General features: G+C 39.7%; 1 protein-coding gene across 1 annotated transcript in view; it reads right to left on the bottom strand.

Moving 5' to 3' along the window:
• Nucleotides 1-21513, bottom strand: part of SERPINI1 (serpin family I member 1) — a 146136-nt gene that overhangs the window by 16327 nt on the left and 108296 nt on the right. The window contains exon 6 of the mRNA XM_032225704.1: nucleotides 12055-12152. Coding sequence (XP_032081595.1) covers nucleotides 12055-12152 — 98 coding nt within the window. The remainder of the gene's footprint in view (nucleotides 1-12054; nucleotides 12153-21513) is intronic.

Here is a 21513-nt window from a genome sequence, read left to right as displayed (position 1 = left end):
ACATCGAGAAGGTTAGACATTGTTTATTGTTCTGCAGGAGAAACAGACTTTGAAACTGCCCAATCGGATTTGAGAACTATGAGCACAGTATGACATTCTGCTTTTGCTCTTTGAACTGTGATGTTTAAAAACAAATTAAGAATATTTGAAGGGGTGCCAATAAATGTCTGATATTTGAGGAGCTGCCAGAAAAGGAAGGGGTTAACCTATTCTCCCAAACACCTGAAAGCAGGACAATAAGTAATGGGTGGAAACTAATCAAAAATTAAGTTACTATTACTAGAACCTAGAAATAAGGAGAAATTTCCTGACAGGAAAGCAATTAATCAGTAGGACGGCTTGCCTTCAGAAGTTGTGAGTGTTACATCACTTCTTTTTAAGAAGATATGGGACAGCTATTTGTCTGAAATGGTATAGGGTCTCCTAGTTGAGCTGGGGGTTGAACTAGAAGACCTCCAAGATTCCTTCCAACTCTATTATTCTATTATTGTGCTAAGAAAGTTTAGGCAGAAGCATGCCTAGCTGTATAGCACATGTGATGGATGGGCTTCTGCTGATCAATTCTGCAAGCTTTAGAAAGTTTCAAACAGGGTTCTGTGCAGATGCAAAAAGTAAGATAGATTGCTCTATTTTTCATTCAACAGTCCCATAGGTTCCCGGAGTACTTTACAAGTAATCAGTTGTAACAGCATCACACATCCTTTAAAATTTGTTTTCATTAAGCTGAATGGGAATGCAGATAACATTTTCTACAAAAAGACTACATCTCCTCCATCCTTTGTCCTATTTCTATGTCCTGCAAGTACAGAAGACAGCAATTCTGGGAATGGCAATCCTAATAGCCCTGGAAAGTAGTGAGGTCAAAGAGCGTTGGTTAAACAGGGTTTAGGGACTGATTGACTGATAACAAACCGATCCTACCATAATATCAATTAATCGAGTTGAAACTCCACTCAGTGTAGAATGGCTTGTGTTACTCATTACACAATTTCGTATTTTTAACACATCATTTTTAGAAAATACTGTGGAAATAGGTAATGTAAGATTGATTTAAATCTGTATAAGGCAAAGACTTTCAGAGAATAGATGAAAATCTCTCTCTCTCTCTCTCTCTCTCTCTCTCTCTCTCTCCTCTCTCTCTCTCTCTCTCTCTCTATATATATATATATATATATATATATATATATATATATATATATATATATATATATATATATATATATATATATATATATATATATATATTTGCCTCCCCAATAGATCCCTCTAGTTGACATTGTGCTTCCCTATGAGGAGGAAACCCATTATTACAATCCAAGCTGCAGAGATTGGCTCTACTTCAAGTTCATATGGCACAGACCTCAGGTGACCATAGGGGGGAAAAAAGAGAAAATGTATAACTGAGAGCCATAAGATTTCGGCCAGGCTTCATTTGAGATGGGAAATTGAAAGGTTCAAAGTGGCAAGCATGACTAATGCCTTGTTAAAAACCCAGACCGTGTGGGCAGATACCCATTAATCCCAAGGGCTCTTACTAAAAGCTCTTAGAAGAGGGTGTGACCCCATTGTTCTTAATGAATGTCAGATTATCCCATTTTGTGGGCATTACAGTCAATGTCACTAGGACAGTGATACTTCTGAAGGTTTGATTTCCCCCTCCCCCATCGATTTCTTCAAATGTTAGGCCTACTTATGGAGGACAACTACTTACATTAGGTTTTACGTTAATAACAGCACTCCTGCTAGTTCAGAAGAGCCATCATAAATGAAAACATAATCAATCATCAATGATAAATCTCAAAGAAGGTCATGTTGAACCAAGCAACCTAGAATCAAGGAGAAATTTCCTAACGGTGAGAGCAATCAATTAAGGAAACAGCTTCAGATGTTGCGGTTGCTCCATCACTGGAGGATTCAAAAAGAAACTGAATCACTATTCATCTGAAATGGTATAAGGTCTCCTGCTAAAGCTGTGGGTTGGACTAGAAGACCTCCAAGGTCCCTTCTGACCTGTTATTCTATGTTCTATTTCTGCATTGTTTTCAAGACAACTGTGTGGACAGACCTCAAAGATACAGAGAAGTTGGGATGCCAGATGATAAGATTCCTGCCCTTAACTTGCCCATATTGGAAGCCATCCCTCTATCTATTGGAGAAGATCTGTAAGTTCTAAAGATGACCTAGACAGAATGTTGACATTGTCAAAGTGAAAATAGAATGCATTAAATTAAATATTTTAGGAATGTGAACTTAGGTGGACCAGCATTTAAAATCAGATGCACTATTTAAGGTATTAAATTGTACGAAGCAATGATGTGCTGATGATATTCACAAAGGTCATTGTTAAGTATATGTTTGGCTGTAACCCAATTCGTGGCAGTATCACTTCCATCAGAATCAGAAGACAAGGTCATGTACTGACTACTACAATCACAGAGGGGGAATATACTGACGAATTCAAAGGCAAAGGAGAGCAAGATCAAAAAGAAAATAGTACACTGACTGGTAGCAGATTGAAATGTCATGGTAGAGAAATGAAGAAACTAAAAATAATGAGACTGTAGGTGCTGTGCAGTGTGTAATAATTCAGGAGGCAGGTTAATCAAGTGAAAATAATTCTTTTTCAATGCCAACCACTCCTTCGAGTGAAATATGTGCTGTTTTGACACCTGGATATCACCTGCCAAACAATACCAGAATCATATTCATTTCTTTGTTTGGTTATCAAATTTAGAAGCTATAAAACCCATAGTCAGTCAATCTTCTCAGGGTTGAGCTGAAACTGTCCTTCCCCATTCAGAACCACATTGCCTCCAGATGCTGGGAAAGCAGATTGACAGAATAATGTCCCCGGGCACGGTTCCACCACAAAACCGTGGACGACAAAATCGCGGTCGACGAAAGCGCGCATTTGACGTCATCACAGCGCGACGAAAACATCGCGCTGTGATCGAAAAATGTAAAAATAAAGCGAAAACCTTACCCTAACCCCCCCAAACCTAACCCTAACCCTAACCCTAAACCTAACCCTTAACCTAACCCTAAATCTAACCCTAAACCTAACCCTTAACCTAACGCTAAACCTAATGCTAACCCTTAACCTAACGCTAAACGTAACCCTAATGCTCTAAACCTAACCCTAACCCTTAACTTAACCCTAACCCTAACCCTAACCCTTACCTTTATGTGAATCGGCTTGCTTTAATTTTATTTTTATTTCAATTTTTAATTTTTTTCGTCGTGCTGTGATGACGTCAAATGCGCGCTTTCGTCGATCGCGCTTTTGTGGACCACGGTTTTGACGGGTCACGCCCGGGTACAGATATTCAACTAAGTGTCCTTAGTATATTGGTACAATTTAATCCTATGTTGGCAGATAATCTCATCCAATAACTTCATATAGACGTTAAATAGGGGTGGGATCAGTGGTGGGATTCAGCCAGTTCGCACCTATTCGGGAGAACCGGTTGGTAACTTTCTAAGTAGTTCAGAGAACCGATTGTTGGAAGAAATCTCCTTTTGTTTTTCCCCACTTTACAGGGCTAATCCTGTAAGGAAGGCAGGAAGGAAACATTCTAGTGTTGTTTCTAGCCTAATCTTTATTGACCTGCTTATAGAAACTTCCTCTCCGGTTAACCCTTATTACATTGTAACATCTAAGGCAACGTGCCCATCGACCTGAGTGACCTTGAGTTGGCAACGCCCACCCAGTCACATGACCACCGAGCCCCACCTACCCAGATGGTCATTAGGGCAGAGAACCAGTTGTTAAATTATTTGAATCCCACCACTGGGTGGGATCTTACCAGTTTAACAACCAGTTCACTGAGCGCTCGCTTCACTTGCGCACATGCCTGACATGCACTGAAGGTATGTGACAGTTTACAGAGAAATCACCTTCCGCATTACGGAAGGAAAAGTGGGGAGGAAAACAGATGAGACATGACAATTCTCTCTGCTGCGCCTATCAGCTGGGCTTCAGAAAAGGAAATATAGGTGAGTATAGCGCAGGGGCGAGTGGGCAGATCCAGCTGAAAGTCGGAGGGAACTGTTTTGCTCCCAGCTGATAGTCGGAGCTACTGGTTCACCTGAACCAGTCCAAACTGGTAGAATCTCATCCCTGATGTTAAATAACAGCAGGGAGGCTCTTAAATGTACTCAGTTGGAGTTGCTTTTTCTCTTTCTCAGCCAAAACATGCATAAGAATTTCAGGAATTATCCTAAGTTCCCTTTGGAATCACACCAAGATTTTGTGATTATAGCCGCTCTGAATAAAAAGTAATTTTAGCCAATTAGTTCCTGTCTGGCCTACATGGTGGAGCTAAAACCCATCTTGCACGTCTCATTACACTGTCTCTTCTCTCCCTCTTATATTTATGTAAATTAAGTAGGTGTGTGTCTGAGCTGCTTCTGCATATTTTCTGCTTGTTATGGACTTAAAATTTCAGTTTTTCTCTTGTACTTTGGTGATGGATCTTGCCTATCTCTGTCTCTACAGTCAACCACATTCCCTAGAGAAGAACTCTCTGTCAGCGTTACAAGTAACACCCCCAACGAAAGAAGACTCCAAGACTTGAAGTTCCTCAAAGTTCCATTTTATTCAAGATGTCATATTGCATCTGGGAAAATCTGAGAGTCCCAGGTTTTCCACACCCAAAAGAAAGTCAAAGATCCATCCCCTGCACCCACAAGTCCATAACATGGTCCAATCAATTCACTGTCCCACCTGGAGACAATCCCCAGTCACTCCTATCCAGGTGCAGGCCGAATATTCTTGAGTCCCAGAGAGAGGAATGTTGTTAAGGCTAATCCTCCACCACTTCATGCAACACCCCCCACCCCCAATTTCCCTATGTGCTAAATATGGCAGCCCTGAAGCGCTAATGGTAAAGATGGCTTCCAGGGCTGACACTCTCCACTAAAAAATGTGGATGAGGAATGTCGTATTACAGACTGATCTGGCATTTAGAAGTACAACCAAAACTCAGGGATGGTGATGTTTTGATGACTAAGCCCTTGATGGAGAACCAAGAGTATGGAATGTGATACTGATGCTAAATACCAGAGCAACCTTCCCCAAGAAGATCCAGTCCCTGCCCCCTACCATATCTTCTATCTCCATCACCACCATGATGTTCTTGCCTCCTCTTACAGAATCTGTTGCCTCCATCTCTTGTCCTCCCTCCACACCCCCTCAAAGAGCTCTATCACAGAGTAAAACAATATAATGGAATAGCTATAGCATCCAGCACACCATCTTCTTCTATACCTTCACCCTTCCAATTGCCCCCTTCTCATACAGGAGGCAAGAGGAAAATCTCTCAGACGCCTTCCCCTTGTTTCTCACAGGAGTGAACTGTTCTGTTCTACTTCCACCCCCTTTCTCTTCAATTCAAGATCTCTATCCCACCAGTCTAAACATAGACTTTCATAAATCTTCAGAGACATAGATCACATATAATAATGGCTTTTATATAATGGATACAAAAGACAGACAACTGAAAACTAATAAGCTGGTACATTTCTAGGCACAAGTATGGAAGCAGGTATGAATTATTAGCATAAATTATATTGGTTAGAATGAGAAAATTAAGAAAAGTAGATGTGCCAGAAACATTTGATCTGTACGACATGCCATCAGAATGTAAGATTGGTTTTCTGAACAGACTGGGTATGCAAATTATAAACACAGAATCTCAGGAAAGAGCTATCACAAAAATCATCAGGAAAAGATTATGTCCAAATTTTTGAAGAAGAAAAGATCCAAGACAAGAAATCATAATGGAGAAGAAACATTTGGGGAAATGATAAGAATGTACGATAATTAAAAACAGACTTTCAACATCAAACCAGAAAGGGCAAGGGAAGGTATTTCAATAAGAACATTGACAAATGAAGCAATATTGTTAAGTTTGTTATGGTCATAGAGTGGAGTAAAACACTGGAACCTGCCATGAAAGCTGACTTGGGTGACTTTGGGCCAATCATCAGGAGACTATAAATTATTGTCCTGCCTTAACTGTGAAAGCCAGCTGGGTGACTTTAGGCCTGTCACTCTCTCTCAGGCCAACTTACCTCATAAGGTTGTTATTGTGGGGAAAAGAGGAGGAAAGTATGTTGGATATAATTGCCACCTTAAGTTGGTTATAAAAATAATAAAGGCGGGATATAAAAATAAGTTGAAGGGAAACAAAATAAAACATATAATTTTTCTTGATTTTCCCTTCTATGACAGACTTTCCTTTCTGTGAAGGACATTCAAATGAGTTAAGGATTACACTCGTCTGAATATTGGAACTGTAGTTTGATGTGGTGTTTAATTTTATAAAACAAGAATTTACAAATCGTTCTCTAGGAAGGGAGGACTCTACGTTTTGGGCCTCTACATATAGTACTAGTTGTCTAAGTGCGTGTTTGGTCTTCTCATATCCCAGAATCAATATTGTTTCACTGGAAAGCCATCAAAATGCACTTTATTTTTTTCCAGCTAGAATTAAAAGGATGAGTTAGCATTAAGGACGCCAATTCAACTTGGTCAAAGAATATCCTTAGCCATTATGGAAAGATGCTTAGCCAGAGCTTGCTCAATTTTGGTGACATTTATTTCCTGAAACAAAGCAAGTACCTTGAAATATATTTTTGTAGGATTTATTTATTTAGTGTATGGCAAATACATGGACTTATAAATGTCTGGTCCACCCAGCCGTTCAAGGACATTTTGTAGGAATTTAGACTCTATGATACCTTTCTAATGCAGCCATGTGATTATGAAGGCCTAGCTGAACCCCATATAATAAATAGGCATGTGTCATGGTTGCAAATAGTTTTAACACAGCAGATATCAATTGTTACTGTAAAATCTGGAGAAAGAATTGTTCAGAACTGGAAAAAGAATGAGATAAAAATGCATTCTGTCTCCTCATGACTATTTAACTTCTGCATGAAATATATTAAAAGTGTGGTGGGATTTGAAGGGATGACAGCTGGAATCAAAATTAATACTAAGAATTAAAAGCACTTACAAAATTAACACTAATACTTTAAGTTATGCAGACACTTCCATTTCATTAGCTCAAATAATGAAGACTTAGAAAAGCTCATTATGAAAGTAAAAATGGAAAATGAAAAATCTGGGTTAAGGTTAAATATTAAGAAGGCAAAGAAGTATCAATCAGCATGCTTATTGAATTCACAATCTAAAGAGAAAAAGTTAAAGTGTAGATAGTTTTAATTTTCTTGGGCTCATCTGCAGTTAAAAATGGACTGTGTGCTGCAGGGAGAAAAAGAAGACTAATCCTAGAAAGGAGGAAAAGACTTTGCACTTAAGACAAAATCAAAAACAAAGGTTAGAATTCTTAAATCATTTTTTTCTCCATTGGTAAATCTGCACATTGAGAAAAAAAAGTAGAGAAAAGAGACAGACGTTACTGAATTATGGATCTGGAGATATTTAGTAAGAGTTCTACAGATAGCAAGAAGAACCAATCCATTAGCCCTGAGCTGACTCCCTCAGTATGATAATCAGCAAATATTCATATACTTTAGCAATAGGACTTAGATTTATATACTGCTTTACAGGCCTCTCTAAGCAGTTTACAGAATCAGCATATTGCCCCCAACAATCAGGGTCTTCATTTTACCCACGTCGGAAGGATGGAAGGCTGAGTCAACCTTGAGCCGGATGAGATTCGAACTGCCAAATTGTAGGCAGCTAGCAGTCAGCAGAAGTAGCCTGCAGTACTGCACCCTAACCACTGTGCCACTGGGACTCTTAGGTATAACAAGAGTTCTGACTGTGAGAGGGTATGGCAAAAGGGGAAAACAAAACAACATGCCACGGTTTCCACTCCCTTCTGTTCCTCTGAAAGCTTAAGTTGTTCTCTTTCACAGGAAGGTAATTACTGTATTTAAAGAATACAGTAACTGTGGAGGCGGGGCTTGACGTTGCGACAACATGACATGCAATCTTGGAGCTCCAGGATTGCTGTTGATATCTCTGTGCTGGACGGTCCTTTTTGGATCTAAACTATTCTGAAGGAACGGTGATAAAGAAGATCATATCCTGCTGATCTCAGGGACATCGCAAAGTCCCTGATCGATCCAGGAGAAAGCTCTTTTTGCTGGCTACAAGAGAAGCAGTCAAAATGGCTGCAGAAGGTTGGGACAGTCCCCTGAAATGGAAGCAGAACAGGAGAGACATTGTGTCAAAATGATGAGAAAAATCCTTATTATTAGAGAAGAGAAAACTCAAAAGACTTAGTTAAAATAAAATTGAAGACCGAAGGAAGTAAGCGGTGAATTAACCCTGGTTTAAAACTATCATGTTATCTTTTTCACGTTAATTTTGTTTGTTTTCTATGGATGGACTTTTTACAAATGCCTCTTACTTTTAAACTGGACTGGTCTCAATTTCAACGATGAAATTTGAGGACAGAGCTCAAAAAACGACAGAGACATATGAAAGTGATAAGAAAATTGTTGACACTGACAGCAAATCGAGAGTGGAGGGAAATGATGTGCGAAATACGGAAAGGAGAGATTGATGAACTGGAATTCTATCTCAGATGTCAAAATATAGATGAAGAAAGGGGAAAAATTTGCAGAAACAATAAGAGTAATTTTGGCAGAAGCATCAGCTATAACAAAAGTCAAGCTGATGAAAGGAACAGATAGAGGGTTTTGAATCTTTATAAGATATGCAATGAATAACAAGTTGTCAAGAGAAGTCCACATAAGACTTATCAAGAAAACACTTAGAATACAGATTCTACAAATGGCAAGAGATATTGGACTGCACTATTTCTGGAAGGATACAGGATAATGAAATGAAATGTCACAATAAAATTTAGTTAAAAGTAGTTAAATTTTGAGTACTATGTATAAGACGAAGTAATAATAGCTGTAGTCAAATAAATGATCAATAATGATAATAAAGCATTTATATATACTAGATTGATAATATGAAATTTTATACAAACTGTAAGTGAGGATGATTGAAAAACCTTTTTATAAAAGATAAATAATTCTATATAAAATAGAATATAAAGATGTAATATCATTGGATGATTTCAGGATGATGTAATGAAATGCCATAATATAAATTTATTTCAAATTTAATATATTTCATATAAAAAGGATGTAATAAAAGCGATGCTTAATGGATGTTTAACAATTATAACAATTTGTATACATGTATATTAGATTCATGATACTAATAATGGAAAAAACATGGAACTGAAAATCATTAGAGAATGTTATCAATGCTAAAATAATAGAATGACTTAGAATAGGATATAAAAAATTCTTTATTATTGGATATATTGATGATATAATGAATCATTATAATATAAATGGATACATATTTAGAATACCTTGTTTAAAATGGAGAAACAATAGTGATAATCAAACAAACAAAGTATAATAATAATGTATATAAAGATATTTGATTGACAATATGTGATTTTTGATAAAGTTCAAGTGATGACTATGGAAAGCATGCAGAAAGACCTTGTAACCAATCGACACACTGTATGCAGTTGAAGAGGTTTTTATGTTATATGTTTTGTGTGTTTGTTTTTGTTTAAAAATACAATTTTTATTAAAAAATACAGTAACTGTATTCTCAAGAAGTGTCTGAAGTCTGGGCTGATGGCATTGGAATCAAAGTCAATCAGAGCCTACAGTCAGTCATACTAGATCAGTAATATCTAACCTTTTCTGGACCGAGTGCCCCAAGTGCGTGTGTGCAGGTGCAAATGCACGTGTGCCAACCCCCCTAAATGCAATGTGCGTGCGCCCCCGCATCACCCCACCCCCATGCATGCACGCATCGCCCCCTGCACATGCACAGCAGAAACATGTAAACCAGCTGGCCGGTGGGAGATGTGCACGCATGCACCATGGAACTGAGCTGGGGTGATGGCTCGTGTGCCCACAGAGAAGGCGCTGCGTGCCACCTCTGGCACACGTGCCAGAGGTTCGCAATCATGATACTAGATGAAACCCATCCAATCAGCAGCTAACCCAGCTAAAGAGAGAAAGAGACAGTACAACTCAAGAAAAGTAGATGAAAAACAGACAACTGGGAAAGGGAAGCAGCAACACCAAGACATGCAAGGCCTGAAGAAGCTGTCTTACAGTAGCAATGGGAATTTAAAGAGAAATTGTTGTATTACAGGAAAGTGCCAAACCAGGCCAGGTCAATCCAGAGGGGATTAGATTGGCCAATTTCCCCAGAGGTCAAAACAGTTCACATAAAGCCACAGTCAGAGAGTAACAGCTAGATATGAAGCAAGAGTCAACACTACACTTTCATGGTGATCTCAAGAAGCACCAGAGCAGTTCCAATGGTCAAGTTCAGCTGAAGCAGGTGACGACCATGGAGACTTCTACAGCATTTATTTCTGCACAAAGCCTGAGGTCACCATGAGTGAGTTGGGCAGCCATACAAATTTTCTCAATAAATAAGGTGCCAAAGGAGAAATAGTTGGTTGTATGTAGGAATGGGAATAGGATGGATGGATGGATGGATGGATGGATGGATGGATGGACGGACAGACAGACAAACAGAAAGACAGCCTGAAGCTAGTAAAGAAGGCAGGTAGGGCTTATGAAGAAAAGTCAAATAGAAGTTAGAGTGGAGATCAAGAAAACAGAATAGAGCTTGGGAAATTAAAGTAGCTTTCATAAATTAAAAAAAAAATGTCAGGTAGAGACAATGGCTGTAAATTAGAGAGCAGCCTTTCTGTTTTTGTAATGAAAAATAACATTTTTAAATAATAAAACCTATTCCAAGAAAAACTGGTGAATACACATCTTGTTTAAAACCTGTACCAAACTTGAATTGTGACATAAAAGGACTAGAGAAAAAGGGCGAAACAACTGAATAACAGAATAATAAGAGTTGGAAGGGATCATGGAGGTCTTCTAATCCAACAAAATAAGGTAGACTCCCTGAACGATATCAACAGTTTAACGGACATTTCCAAAAAATTGGCCACCTCAAACAACTAAGATTAGGATTATATGAAAACTGCTTAAAGTTTGAGTAACGGCTCAAGAGTAAAGAGACTTTACTGACTTTTTTTTCTTTTTTTCTTTTTTAAAAAATTTCCTTGGTTTTAATATATTTCAGACTGTGTTTGATAAAAAGCTATACCGTGTACGGGCTCTGAGAAGTCGGGGGGGGGGGAAGGGAGGTGGGGTCTTAGGGGGGAGGGCGGAAATATAGTATGTGCTGGATTTTAAAGTGATTCATATGATTGCACTTGTATACTGTTGCGTTTTTAATTCTAGTGTAAAAATAGGAAGCTGAATATATTGATAGATAGTAGAAATACACCGAAGGGAGGAGCAGAAGGAAAGAAGAAAGAGGGGTAGAGAGGGTGGGAGAGAGGATCGGAGGGAGGGTGAGATGGAAGGGAGGGAGTGTATTGGGAGAGAGGAGTGATAGAGGGGGAGGGGAAGTAGGGTAGAGGGGAATGTTGGAGGGGAGAAAGGAAAGTTGGAGGGGGGTGAAAGAAAGGGTGTATGGAGGGTTGAAGTGGTATATTGGGTTTGTATTTTGGGGAGTATTGTTGACAAGGATGGCTGTGTTTATTGCTCAATGTTATATGGCCCCGGTTATGCACAATATATATGTGACCGTATGAAATGAAAATGAAAAATGAAAATAAAACATATTTACACATCAAAAAATTGGCCACCTCCAAATGGTTTGTTAAATTGGGACTAGATGATTGCTGCATTCCAGACACTTCCACCTCCACTTACAAATTCCCATCAATTTCCAAGTTCTGGAAGTTAGCATCCAACAGTCTAGGGACCACCTGAGTAGGAAAAGCTGGTAGACATCTTGCAGGAAGAGCCTAGGTCAGACCAAAAATTGCCTTTCCCCCCACTTTGTATCTATTTGAGAATACTGGTTTAGAAATTTAATTAATGAATTAACACATTTGTGGGGCCGGGATTTTCTGGGCCAAGTTTTCAAATTATTGCAGAAGAAAATGAATGCAGTGGTGCAATAATAACCTAAATCACAAAAAAGCCGCTTACCAGACATTGCAGTGAAATCAGCACTTTGGCTGAATACTTCTGTAATTCCAACCCCTTTCAAAGCATCCTTCAGATCAATTTCCTGTTCTATTGTGAACCTAGAGGGAGAGAGAGAGAGAGAAAAGAATGAAAGTCTTAACTCCCTTTGCTCTAGGAAAGAAGTGAAGATGCAAATTGTTGCTGGAAAAACAGGGGGAAAGGAAAGAATATAATATAATAACTGCCTACAAGGCATTCAGGTAGCTCAGCAGGAGAAAACACATTACAAAGAGCGCGAGAGAAACTCAGAGAGACAATGCATTGAACTGACATTCATCACTAGCTTATTCCTGGTTATTGTCTTGTTTGCAGTAATACCCTGAGACTAATTGTTTTGCAGTCATACAACATCACCCTTGCAAAGGACTTTGAGTCAATAGAAATGTGGGCAAGGGAGCCTGTGTATACAAAGCAAAACGAAATGCAGTCAGTTTTAAATAGCGTCACGAACCTGCACTATAACAGAACATGGGGAAAAATACAACAAAGCAGTTACAAGCAGAACAATGAAACAGAAAAGATAAATAAACAAGAGCTTTGTTTTTAAAAACTGCATTACTATTGTATGCAGCAAATAGCCACACTTGGCACAATCTCTTACTGTTTTCAACTCCCTAACCTGGAGGGAGGGAGGGAGGGAGGGAGGAAGGGAGGGATGGAGGGAAGGAAAGAAAGAAGGAAGGAAGGAAGGAAGGAAGACAATTGGTTTGCAAATTTTAAGGTTAATATACCAAGCTTTCTGAAACTGATTGCCAACTAACTGTAAATTTGGAACAATGTCCATCACTCAGAATATGGTCTCAAAACTGAACCTTGGTTGCTCTCACAGAATCTCACAGAATTCAAAACAGCAAAAATGTTCTGTTGCAACAAAAAAAACACATTGTAAATGTTCTATTAATGGCAATTCTTTATGTGCTCCTCGTTGTCTTGTTTTTCATATCAGATTCAGCAAGAGCAAATGGGGTGGCAATCCATGCTAACCAGTACGAACCAGCCAGTGGCTCAATTTTTTTTTACTACTGGTTCTGTGGGTGTGGCTTGGTGGGTATGGCAGGCAGAAGAATACTGAAAAATCCCCATTCCCTCGCCACCCCACTAACCTGCTTTCCAGCTCTGTTCTCCTGTTCAGGGCAACAACAGAAGATCAGCTGGGAGGATGGGAGGCAGTGGGGGCGGGGGCCACAGATTTGCCGGTTCTCTGAACTACTCAAAGTTTCTGCTACTGGTTCTCCAGAACCTGTCAGAACTGGCTGAATACCACCTCTGATATACCACCTCTGGTACCAGCCAACTTTGCAGAAAGATTGGCAAAGGAGATTTTTTTTTCTCTCTCTCTGAAAGTGTACATAATATTTTACATGGTCTCTGAAGATCCCCATCTACATACAAACAAAAGCTCATTCACTTAGTACTTGTATGCTAATGCTCAGCAAACCAACCATAGCAAACCAACTCTTTCATTTCAGGCAGTCAAAGAGAAATTCATCAGCTCCATAGCAGAAGTCGACTTGTAGGCTTCTGACATTACTCTTAGCCTTCCCAGGTTCTTATTAATAGCAGAGTTGAATTCAGAAAATTTGCTTCTCTTGTTCCTTGGTATTCCACCCTCCAAATTATCTTGTGTAGCAGTGGTGGGATTCAAAATTTTTCACTACAGGTTCTGTGGGCATGGCTTGATGGGTGTGACAGAGGAAGGATACTGTAAATCTCCATTCCCTCCTCATTCCAGGGGAAGGTTACTGCAAAATCCCCATTCCCTCCCGATCAGCTGGGACTCAGGAGGCAGAGAATAGATGGGGGCAGAGCTGGTCAGAAGTGGTGTTTACCGATTTGCCGAATTACCCAAAATGTTCGCTCCAGAACTGGTCAGAACCTACTGAATACCACCTCTGTTGTATAGTCTTTCAAAAGAAGCTAGCTAGGACAGAACGTGTCTCAATCCTAAACACATGGTAGAGGACAACACTTCATTCAAGTCTCCCAGCAGTACAAAATATTTAAAAGGGATGAATTTAGCATTTCAACAGGATTTGTGGAATTACAGGCTTATTTCTGCTTTAGGAATCCTGATTTCAGCTAGTCTGCTTTCCCCATTCTAAATTTGCTCATAACAGCACACTGGTAAGAACTACATTTGAGGCATGCATCCTATTCCTATAATTTTAATGTCATTGCTAGCTGACATGTTATTCTAATATATGTTCGCTTTAGTTGGTGCCCTTGGATAGACTAAAGGGATTACATGCACAAATAAATGTATGGAAACTAGGTAACTCTCACTAGGGAGACCAGATTAAGAAATCAACTCCACAGGAAGGTTAACACCAATTTTATTGAAATTGGCTAGGACAGAATATTGAAAGCCTAGGAGAAGCAACTGAGGACTAAGGAGAAATTTCCTGACTGTTAGAACAATTAACTAGTGGAACCACTTGCCTCCAGAAATTGTGAATGCCCCAACACTGGAAGTTTTTAAGAACATTGGTTGTTGGACAACCATTTGTCTGAAATTGTATAGGGTTTCCTGCCTGAGCATGGGTTGAACTAGAAGACCTCCAAAGTCCCTTCCAACTCTGCTATTCTATTCCATTCCATTCTACTCCATATAAATGACTGTGTTGTGTCTCCTCCCCTTCTTATAATAAAGTTCAGTGAACTGGAGAAATGTCTAAGCTACTTCAGACCATTATTTCAATGTTCTCAACTGATAATTTATTTTGCCCCTTTTTTTGTCTTGACAACACAGTTTGCATATCTCCATTGAAATCATTTTCCTTACTCTCTACATCAACTAACTAAAGGACCCTTGATAGGAAAGAACTAAGTGGGACAGAAAATTTCAAGTTTCCCTTGGAACAAACTTCTTGGAACAAACTTCTGGTTTTTAAGAATCAAAGGTGTGTATAGTGACAACATCATCGACAACAAGGCGGTCATTATGGCCTTTTCTTTGGTGTTCTGTGCATGTATGTCACATGATTTGAGCAAATACATTAAAAGCTTACATGCTTATCTTGCTTGTTATCCCAACAAGCAACATGGATAAAAACCCCTCATGATGCCCAATTTTGGGAGTGCAATTGTGAAGCAGACGTCTGTGAGCAACATAACAGGGAGTGGAAATTGCATCCTTGACCTACAACCATTTGCTTATTGGCCATTTGAAGTTAAGACAACACTGAAAAATGTGACCTACAATCTGTTCCTGCATTTATGACCATCCTCACTGTCATCTGATCAAAATTTAGCTGCTTATAGCAACTGGCATGTATTTACGCAGTTGCCGTGTCCTGGAATCATGTGATCACCATTTGTGACTTGCCCAGCTGGCGTCTGACAATCAAATAAATGGAGGAAGCCAGGTTCACTTAATGATTGCACGTTTCACATACACTATATTGGCAAAAGTATTCGCTCACCCATCCACATCATCAGACTCAGTTGTGAGCAAATACTTTTGGCAATATAGTGTAACTGCAGTGATTTGCTTAACAACGGAGGCAAAAAAAATCTGGTAAAATCAGGTGCGACTTACGTAACAACTGCCTTGCTTAGCAATGGAAATTTGAATACCAATTGTGGTTGTAAGTTGAGACTACCCAGGGGTGGGACTCAGCTGGTTTGCACCGGTTTGAGCGAACTGGATGCTAATTTTGCATTTGGTTCGCTGAACCGGTTGTTGCAAAGACCGGCTGGTCCTGGCCATCCCGCCCCGCCCCTCCTGCCTCGTTCATCATGCTAGGTAAGTACAGGACCCGCATGGAGGCTCTGGGAGGGCGAAAAACGGGCCTACTGGAAGTCTACAGGACCATTTCTGGCTTCCGGAGGGCCTCTAGACCCCGGGGGGCTGTTTCCATCTTTCCGGAGGCTCGGGGAAAGCCTATGGAGCCTGGGGAGGATGAAAATTCCCCCCTCCTGCCCTGAGAAGGCAGAGTAGGTCACAGCTCAGCAACTGGGCAGAGAACCAGTTGCTAAAAATTTTCAATCCCATCCCTGGGACTACCTACACACACATTTTCTAGTTGCCCACATTCTTGCACTACAGTTTGGCAACACTTCATCTCCAGAACTGAGTGGTGCCTCCTGAGAAATCAACCATTTTCTACTCACATTGAACGAAGTTCAGTATTGTCCCATCTCATTTCCCCTTCTACTGCTTTGCAAGGCACAAGTGAAACTGTGACACATGCTAAATTGCTATGACAGTAAAACAAAGCATTTTAGATTTCTATGACAGCTTGTGATTTTGTTGTGTGCCCAGGAGAGAGATAATAACTTTTGGCACTGGCTGGCATGTCCTTGGAGCCTGCCAGTTACAGCATCGAGGAAAACACAATATACAGGAGATTTATTTGATCCAAATAGAAATCCTTCTTATTGTCACCTCCAATTTTCTGGTTGAAAAGTTGATTCTGCCACTTAACTTGAGGGAGGAAAAAAAAATCTCCCAGGAATGTGTCAGTGAACTTTTGTCACAATTTTTTTTAAAAAGAAAATATTACACAATAGCGACTTTACAGATCAGTAGCTAGAATAATATTCTGATGCAAATATTCTGAACAAAGTGAGCAAATTTTCTATTACTAGAGGTCTGCCTCTAAACCAGGGTCTCTGGTTCTATAGTATGAAGACCTGTAAAAATCCCCTATTTTAAACCCAGGGCATTTGAGTAGCCAGGAGGTGGGACATACTACAATTTTTTGGAGAAGCAAAGAGCTGTAACCAGTGGTGTGGCAGGGTTTCAAATAGCATCCTCAATCCAATAGGCAAGGGATTCCTCAAAGTTCCAATTTATTAGAAGAGCCATGTTGGCACATCTGGGAAAACCTGAATCTGAAAGCTTCCAGGTTTTCCCCATCCAGTTGAAAGTTCAAGACCCTGCCCCAACACCCACAAATCCATCACATGGTCCAATAAGTCATTGCCACAAAGGAAGATTCCTCCTATCTACATCCATCCAGGTTCACGGACAGGATGACCTTGACTTTCTGAGAAGGAATGCTATTTTGGCTACATATCTTCCATGCTCCACACAATCCTCCCTCCCAGCTTCTCAGAGTAGAATATGTTTGAATATGTGGCAGGCTTGAGACCCTATACAAAGATGGCTTCTATCTTTGGAATGTATGGATGTAATTATTTCACACACGTAAGTGGCCCCAGAATTGTTTGCATAACTAGTCTTTTACTTAAAACCATAACGATCATTTGACATTACAACGACCCTGAAGAAAAGGACTTGTGATTGGTCCTCACACAACAGTCATAGCATTCCCACAGTCATGTGATCAAAATTTGGCTGCCTGGCAACCGGCATGTATCTAAGACAGTTTCAGCATCCTGGAGTCATATAACCTATCCAGCCAGCTTCCAACAAGTGAAATCCATGGGGAAAACTAGATTCGCTTACTAACTGCTTTCACTTAATAACTGCAGTGATTCACTTAACAACCATAGCAAAAAAAATCAGACAAGACTCCTTTAATAACTGCTTGCTTAGCAAATGAAATTCTGTTCCCGATTGTTGTAAGTCAAAGAAAATACAGTAGCAATAGCAATAGCAGTTAGACTTATATAGCGCTTCATAGGGCTTTCAGCCCTCTCTAAGCGGTTTACAAAGTCAGCATATCGCCCCCACAGTCTGGGTTCTCATTTTACCCACCTCGGAAGGATGGAAGGCTGAGTCAACCCTGAGCCGGTGAGATTTGAACAGCCGAACTGCAGATAACAGTCAGCTGAAGTGGCTGCAGTACAGCACTCTACAAGGATGAGCTGCATTTTCCTAGAATGGGTGTGGGGGTGTTGTTGCTTTTTCCTTAACCAGTTAAAGAAAAAACTAGTTTCTTACTTAAAAAGAACTAAAGATAGTTAATTCAACTAACTACCTGGGAGGCTAGCCTGAAGTTTTGTGGTTAAGGTAAAGGTAAAGGTTCCCCTTACACATGTGTGCTAGTCGTTCCGGATTCTAGGGGGTGGTGCTCATCTCTGTTTCAAAACCGAAGAGCCAGCGCTGTCCAAAAACATCTCCGTGGTCATGTGGCCAGCATGACTAAACGCTGAAGGCACATGGAACGCTATTACCTTCCCACCAAAGGTGGTCCCTATTTTTCTACTTGCATTTTTACATGCTTTTGAACTGCTAGACTGGCAAAAACTGTAAAGTAAAAGTAACAGGAGCTCACTCCGTTATGCGGTGCTAGGGATTCGAACCGCCGAACTGCTGACCTTTCTGATCAAGCTCAGTGTCTTAGCCACTGAGCCATCACATCCCTCCTTGTGTGGGGGCGGTGTGGAGGTAGTTTTTTTTCTTTTTAACTTTAGTTTAGTTAGAAAAAACTAAAGATAGTTAATTAAACTAACTAGCTGGAAGGCTACCCTGAAGTTTTGGGGTTACTCGCCTCAAATCACAGGAAAATCTAACAGGGATTGGCAGCTATTCTGGATGCAAAAGACCCCATCGCCTAAAAAGAGAACCTAGAGTCTTCATATACTTGTTGTTTCATCCCAACCTCAGTGGCTGCCCTCACTGGGGAATTGGTTCTTTTCATATGTGCTTTGCCTCATTCAAGGATTTGTCTATCGGTCAGAGTCGACTGCGATGCTACAGCAGGATATAAGATTGGGAGCTGCCTTTTATGCCCAGACAATTCGTTTTCCCTACCAGACTTTGTTAAAGCCTTCGATAAATATTAATGAGCAAAGCAGAGCTGAGAACAGATAAACCTGATGCCATTTCTCACCAATGTTACTTTCATAATAGGGACAAAAGAGGCAGCTAATGTAATAAGCTTGGAAAGCAGTCCTCCAATATGGTTGCTCCCTTATTAAATTCCAGAGATTAATTACAGGCCTGTAACCTTGAATTTCTCTGGGGACTGCAAAGCAGATCTGCTGAATGTTATCAACGGGTTGCATAAAATACTTTGTAAATATTTTAAGATCTCTGTGTATATTGTTAAAAAGTGTGTGTGTGTACCGTAAGTGTGAGGGAGACAAATTAGGAAAATTGCATTTGTAGCTTGCAGGTCCAACATAGGGGGAAAAAGTTAAAACTTTCATTCCCCTGAAAAACGCCATTCAATTATAGAATAAGTGTTTTTAGAACTTCTACATTTGTAAAAGGGCTTGGAATGGCTAAGCCAAACTGAGTTAATCACAGCATTTCCAATTTTCCGTCTACACTATGTGTCCAACCGAAACTGCAGTTTGCTTGTCTTAATAGCAAAGTGAGAAAACAGTAAAAGACCACAGAATTGTTAAATTATACTTGGTTTTGTTCTTGAATCATTATTTCTATGCCAAAGCAATCAACATTTTAAATCTATTTTGGCATAGCAAGGAAACAGACCATGAAACTAATTTGCAAAAATGTCTTCTAAACACAGTTTCAGCAGAAGAATATAAAAGGCATGCCAACTAATAACAGTAACCAAATTTCTCCATGAACCCTTTCCCTCTACTGCTGTTTTGGCATCTTACAAAAAGAGACATGCCGTTGTTTCCTTGTTAGTGGTAACAAGAGCTGCTAATCTTTCCCTCAAGCAAATCCTTAAAAGTCACTGCATTTTCTAGGTATTTCAAACACAGTTTTATCCTCCTACCTACTTCACTGAAATGCAGGCAAAAATTAGGTTATTCCTTTTTAGGACAAGGAATATTATGCAAATAAATGAATTTGCATAATGGAGAAAAGAAGTGAGAAATAATAATAATAATAATAATAATAATAATAATAATAATAATAATAATGATGATGTGCAAACCATTCAAACCACTACATTAGCTGAAATAAACCAGCTGATGTATGCAGCAGCCTTCATAACCACCAAAGAATTGGGTTTGAAAATATAAAAGAACCAAAGAGGCAAGAAGAGAAAGCCTAAATGGAAAATTTGGTTCGAATTGAAGATCAAAACATTTCGTGGAGACTTGAGCAACTTGAAGAACCTAAGGCAAGGTCAGCTAAAGAACAAACAGGTCAAAAAACAGCCTGGAAGCAAGATACGATTTGGAGAATAAAGAGATTGGGATATTAATTGAAGAGCTGAAGCAGAGGGTTGTTGCTGTTGCTGAAAAGATTAAAAGATATGAAAACCAAGTAACTCAATTCAAGGAAAACTCACAGTTCAGAGCAAATCAGCACCAGTTTTATAAGAGCTTAGAAAGTGGAGATAGAGTAACAACAAATGAAAAGCCTGATAAAGAAAAACCTCTGAAATTCTGGAAGAATTTGTGGGAAAACAACAAGAAGCATAACAGAAATGCAAAATGGATCAAAAAGATCGAGGATTCTATTAAAGTGCATAGAATGGAAGATGTGAAAATAACAAAAGAAATGGTGCAAAAACAGTCAAGAAAAGTGAAGAACTGGAGTGCACCTGGACCAGATGAGTTACATGGCTTCTGATTAAAGGCACTTACAAGTGTGCACAAAATATTGGCAGCCCAAATGAACCAGATCTTAAAAATACCTGAAAATGGGCTTCCTGGGAGGAGCCTACTGGTGGGGGCAGCAAAAAAATCAGCTGCCTCCGAATTCCTGGCTACGTACCTGTTTAGAGGATCTTCCATCTGACGTCTTATCAGGTTTTCTTATCCTTCAGGCAAGAAGGAAAGAAGAAACTGTTTTGCTGGCAAATGCTCTTCGATTTTTGCAGCTTTTGTGCTTGCAGGAAAGGGGGGCTAGCCCAAGGCAGAACGGCTGTCCGTGCTGGGAACTTCAAACTGCCTTGTGCAGGACAAAGTAGGTCTCTCCCACTCTGCTCTAAGCTTTGTTTGATTTATTCTTATCACGAGCTGGATCCGTTTACTGTGGACAATAATTGCTTATCAACATTTTAGCTTCTTTTCTTTTTCTCCTCCGAAAAATTATTTACTCAGAGGCTTCTAAAATGGCGCCGAGCAGGCTGGCCTCTCCGGTAATAACGAACACTTTTTGCTAACTCTCACAAAAATTCAAAACAAAAGAGATTGCTTATCATTTGTTTTGGTTTCACAATAGAAGAATTTTACTCCTTCATTAACCTTGCTTATTTGGAAGTTAAATGGTGATGAATCTGTTGAATGGTCTTGTTACAATGTTTACTCACTGAAAGTTTTGCCAAGCCTTAAACTTCAAAATAAAAGCCTCTTTACTTAAAGCTGCAAACTCAGGTAATAGAGTTTTATTAACTGCAGGCAGATAAATTTTGAAATGGCTTCAAAACCAAATATTAACTTGAAGTCGTCACCCTCTACTTCCAGGGGCACATCCTCAGTGCCTGGCACAAAGCTGCAGCCTCCGCTTCCTACACCCCCTGCTGGGGATGTGTTAACGAAAGAATTTTTCCTGAGTAATCTAAGCGAGGCTCTCAATGCACAGACAATTAAAATGGAAGATAAGTTTAGAGATAATAGAGAGGTGGTAAAGCAGGAGAG

The sequence above is a fragment of the Thamnophis elegans genome, chromosome 10 (assembly GCF_009769535.1).
Source record: "Thamnophis elegans isolate rThaEle1 chromosome 10, rThaEle1.pri, whole genome shotgun sequence".
In the NCBI taxonomy this organism is placed as follows: domain Eukaryota; kingdom Metazoa; phylum Chordata; class Lepidosauria; order Squamata; family Colubridae; genus Thamnophis; species Thamnophis elegans.
Note: the sequence above shows the minus strand (reverse complement) of the source record. Positions and strands in the feature narration are given on the sequence as shown.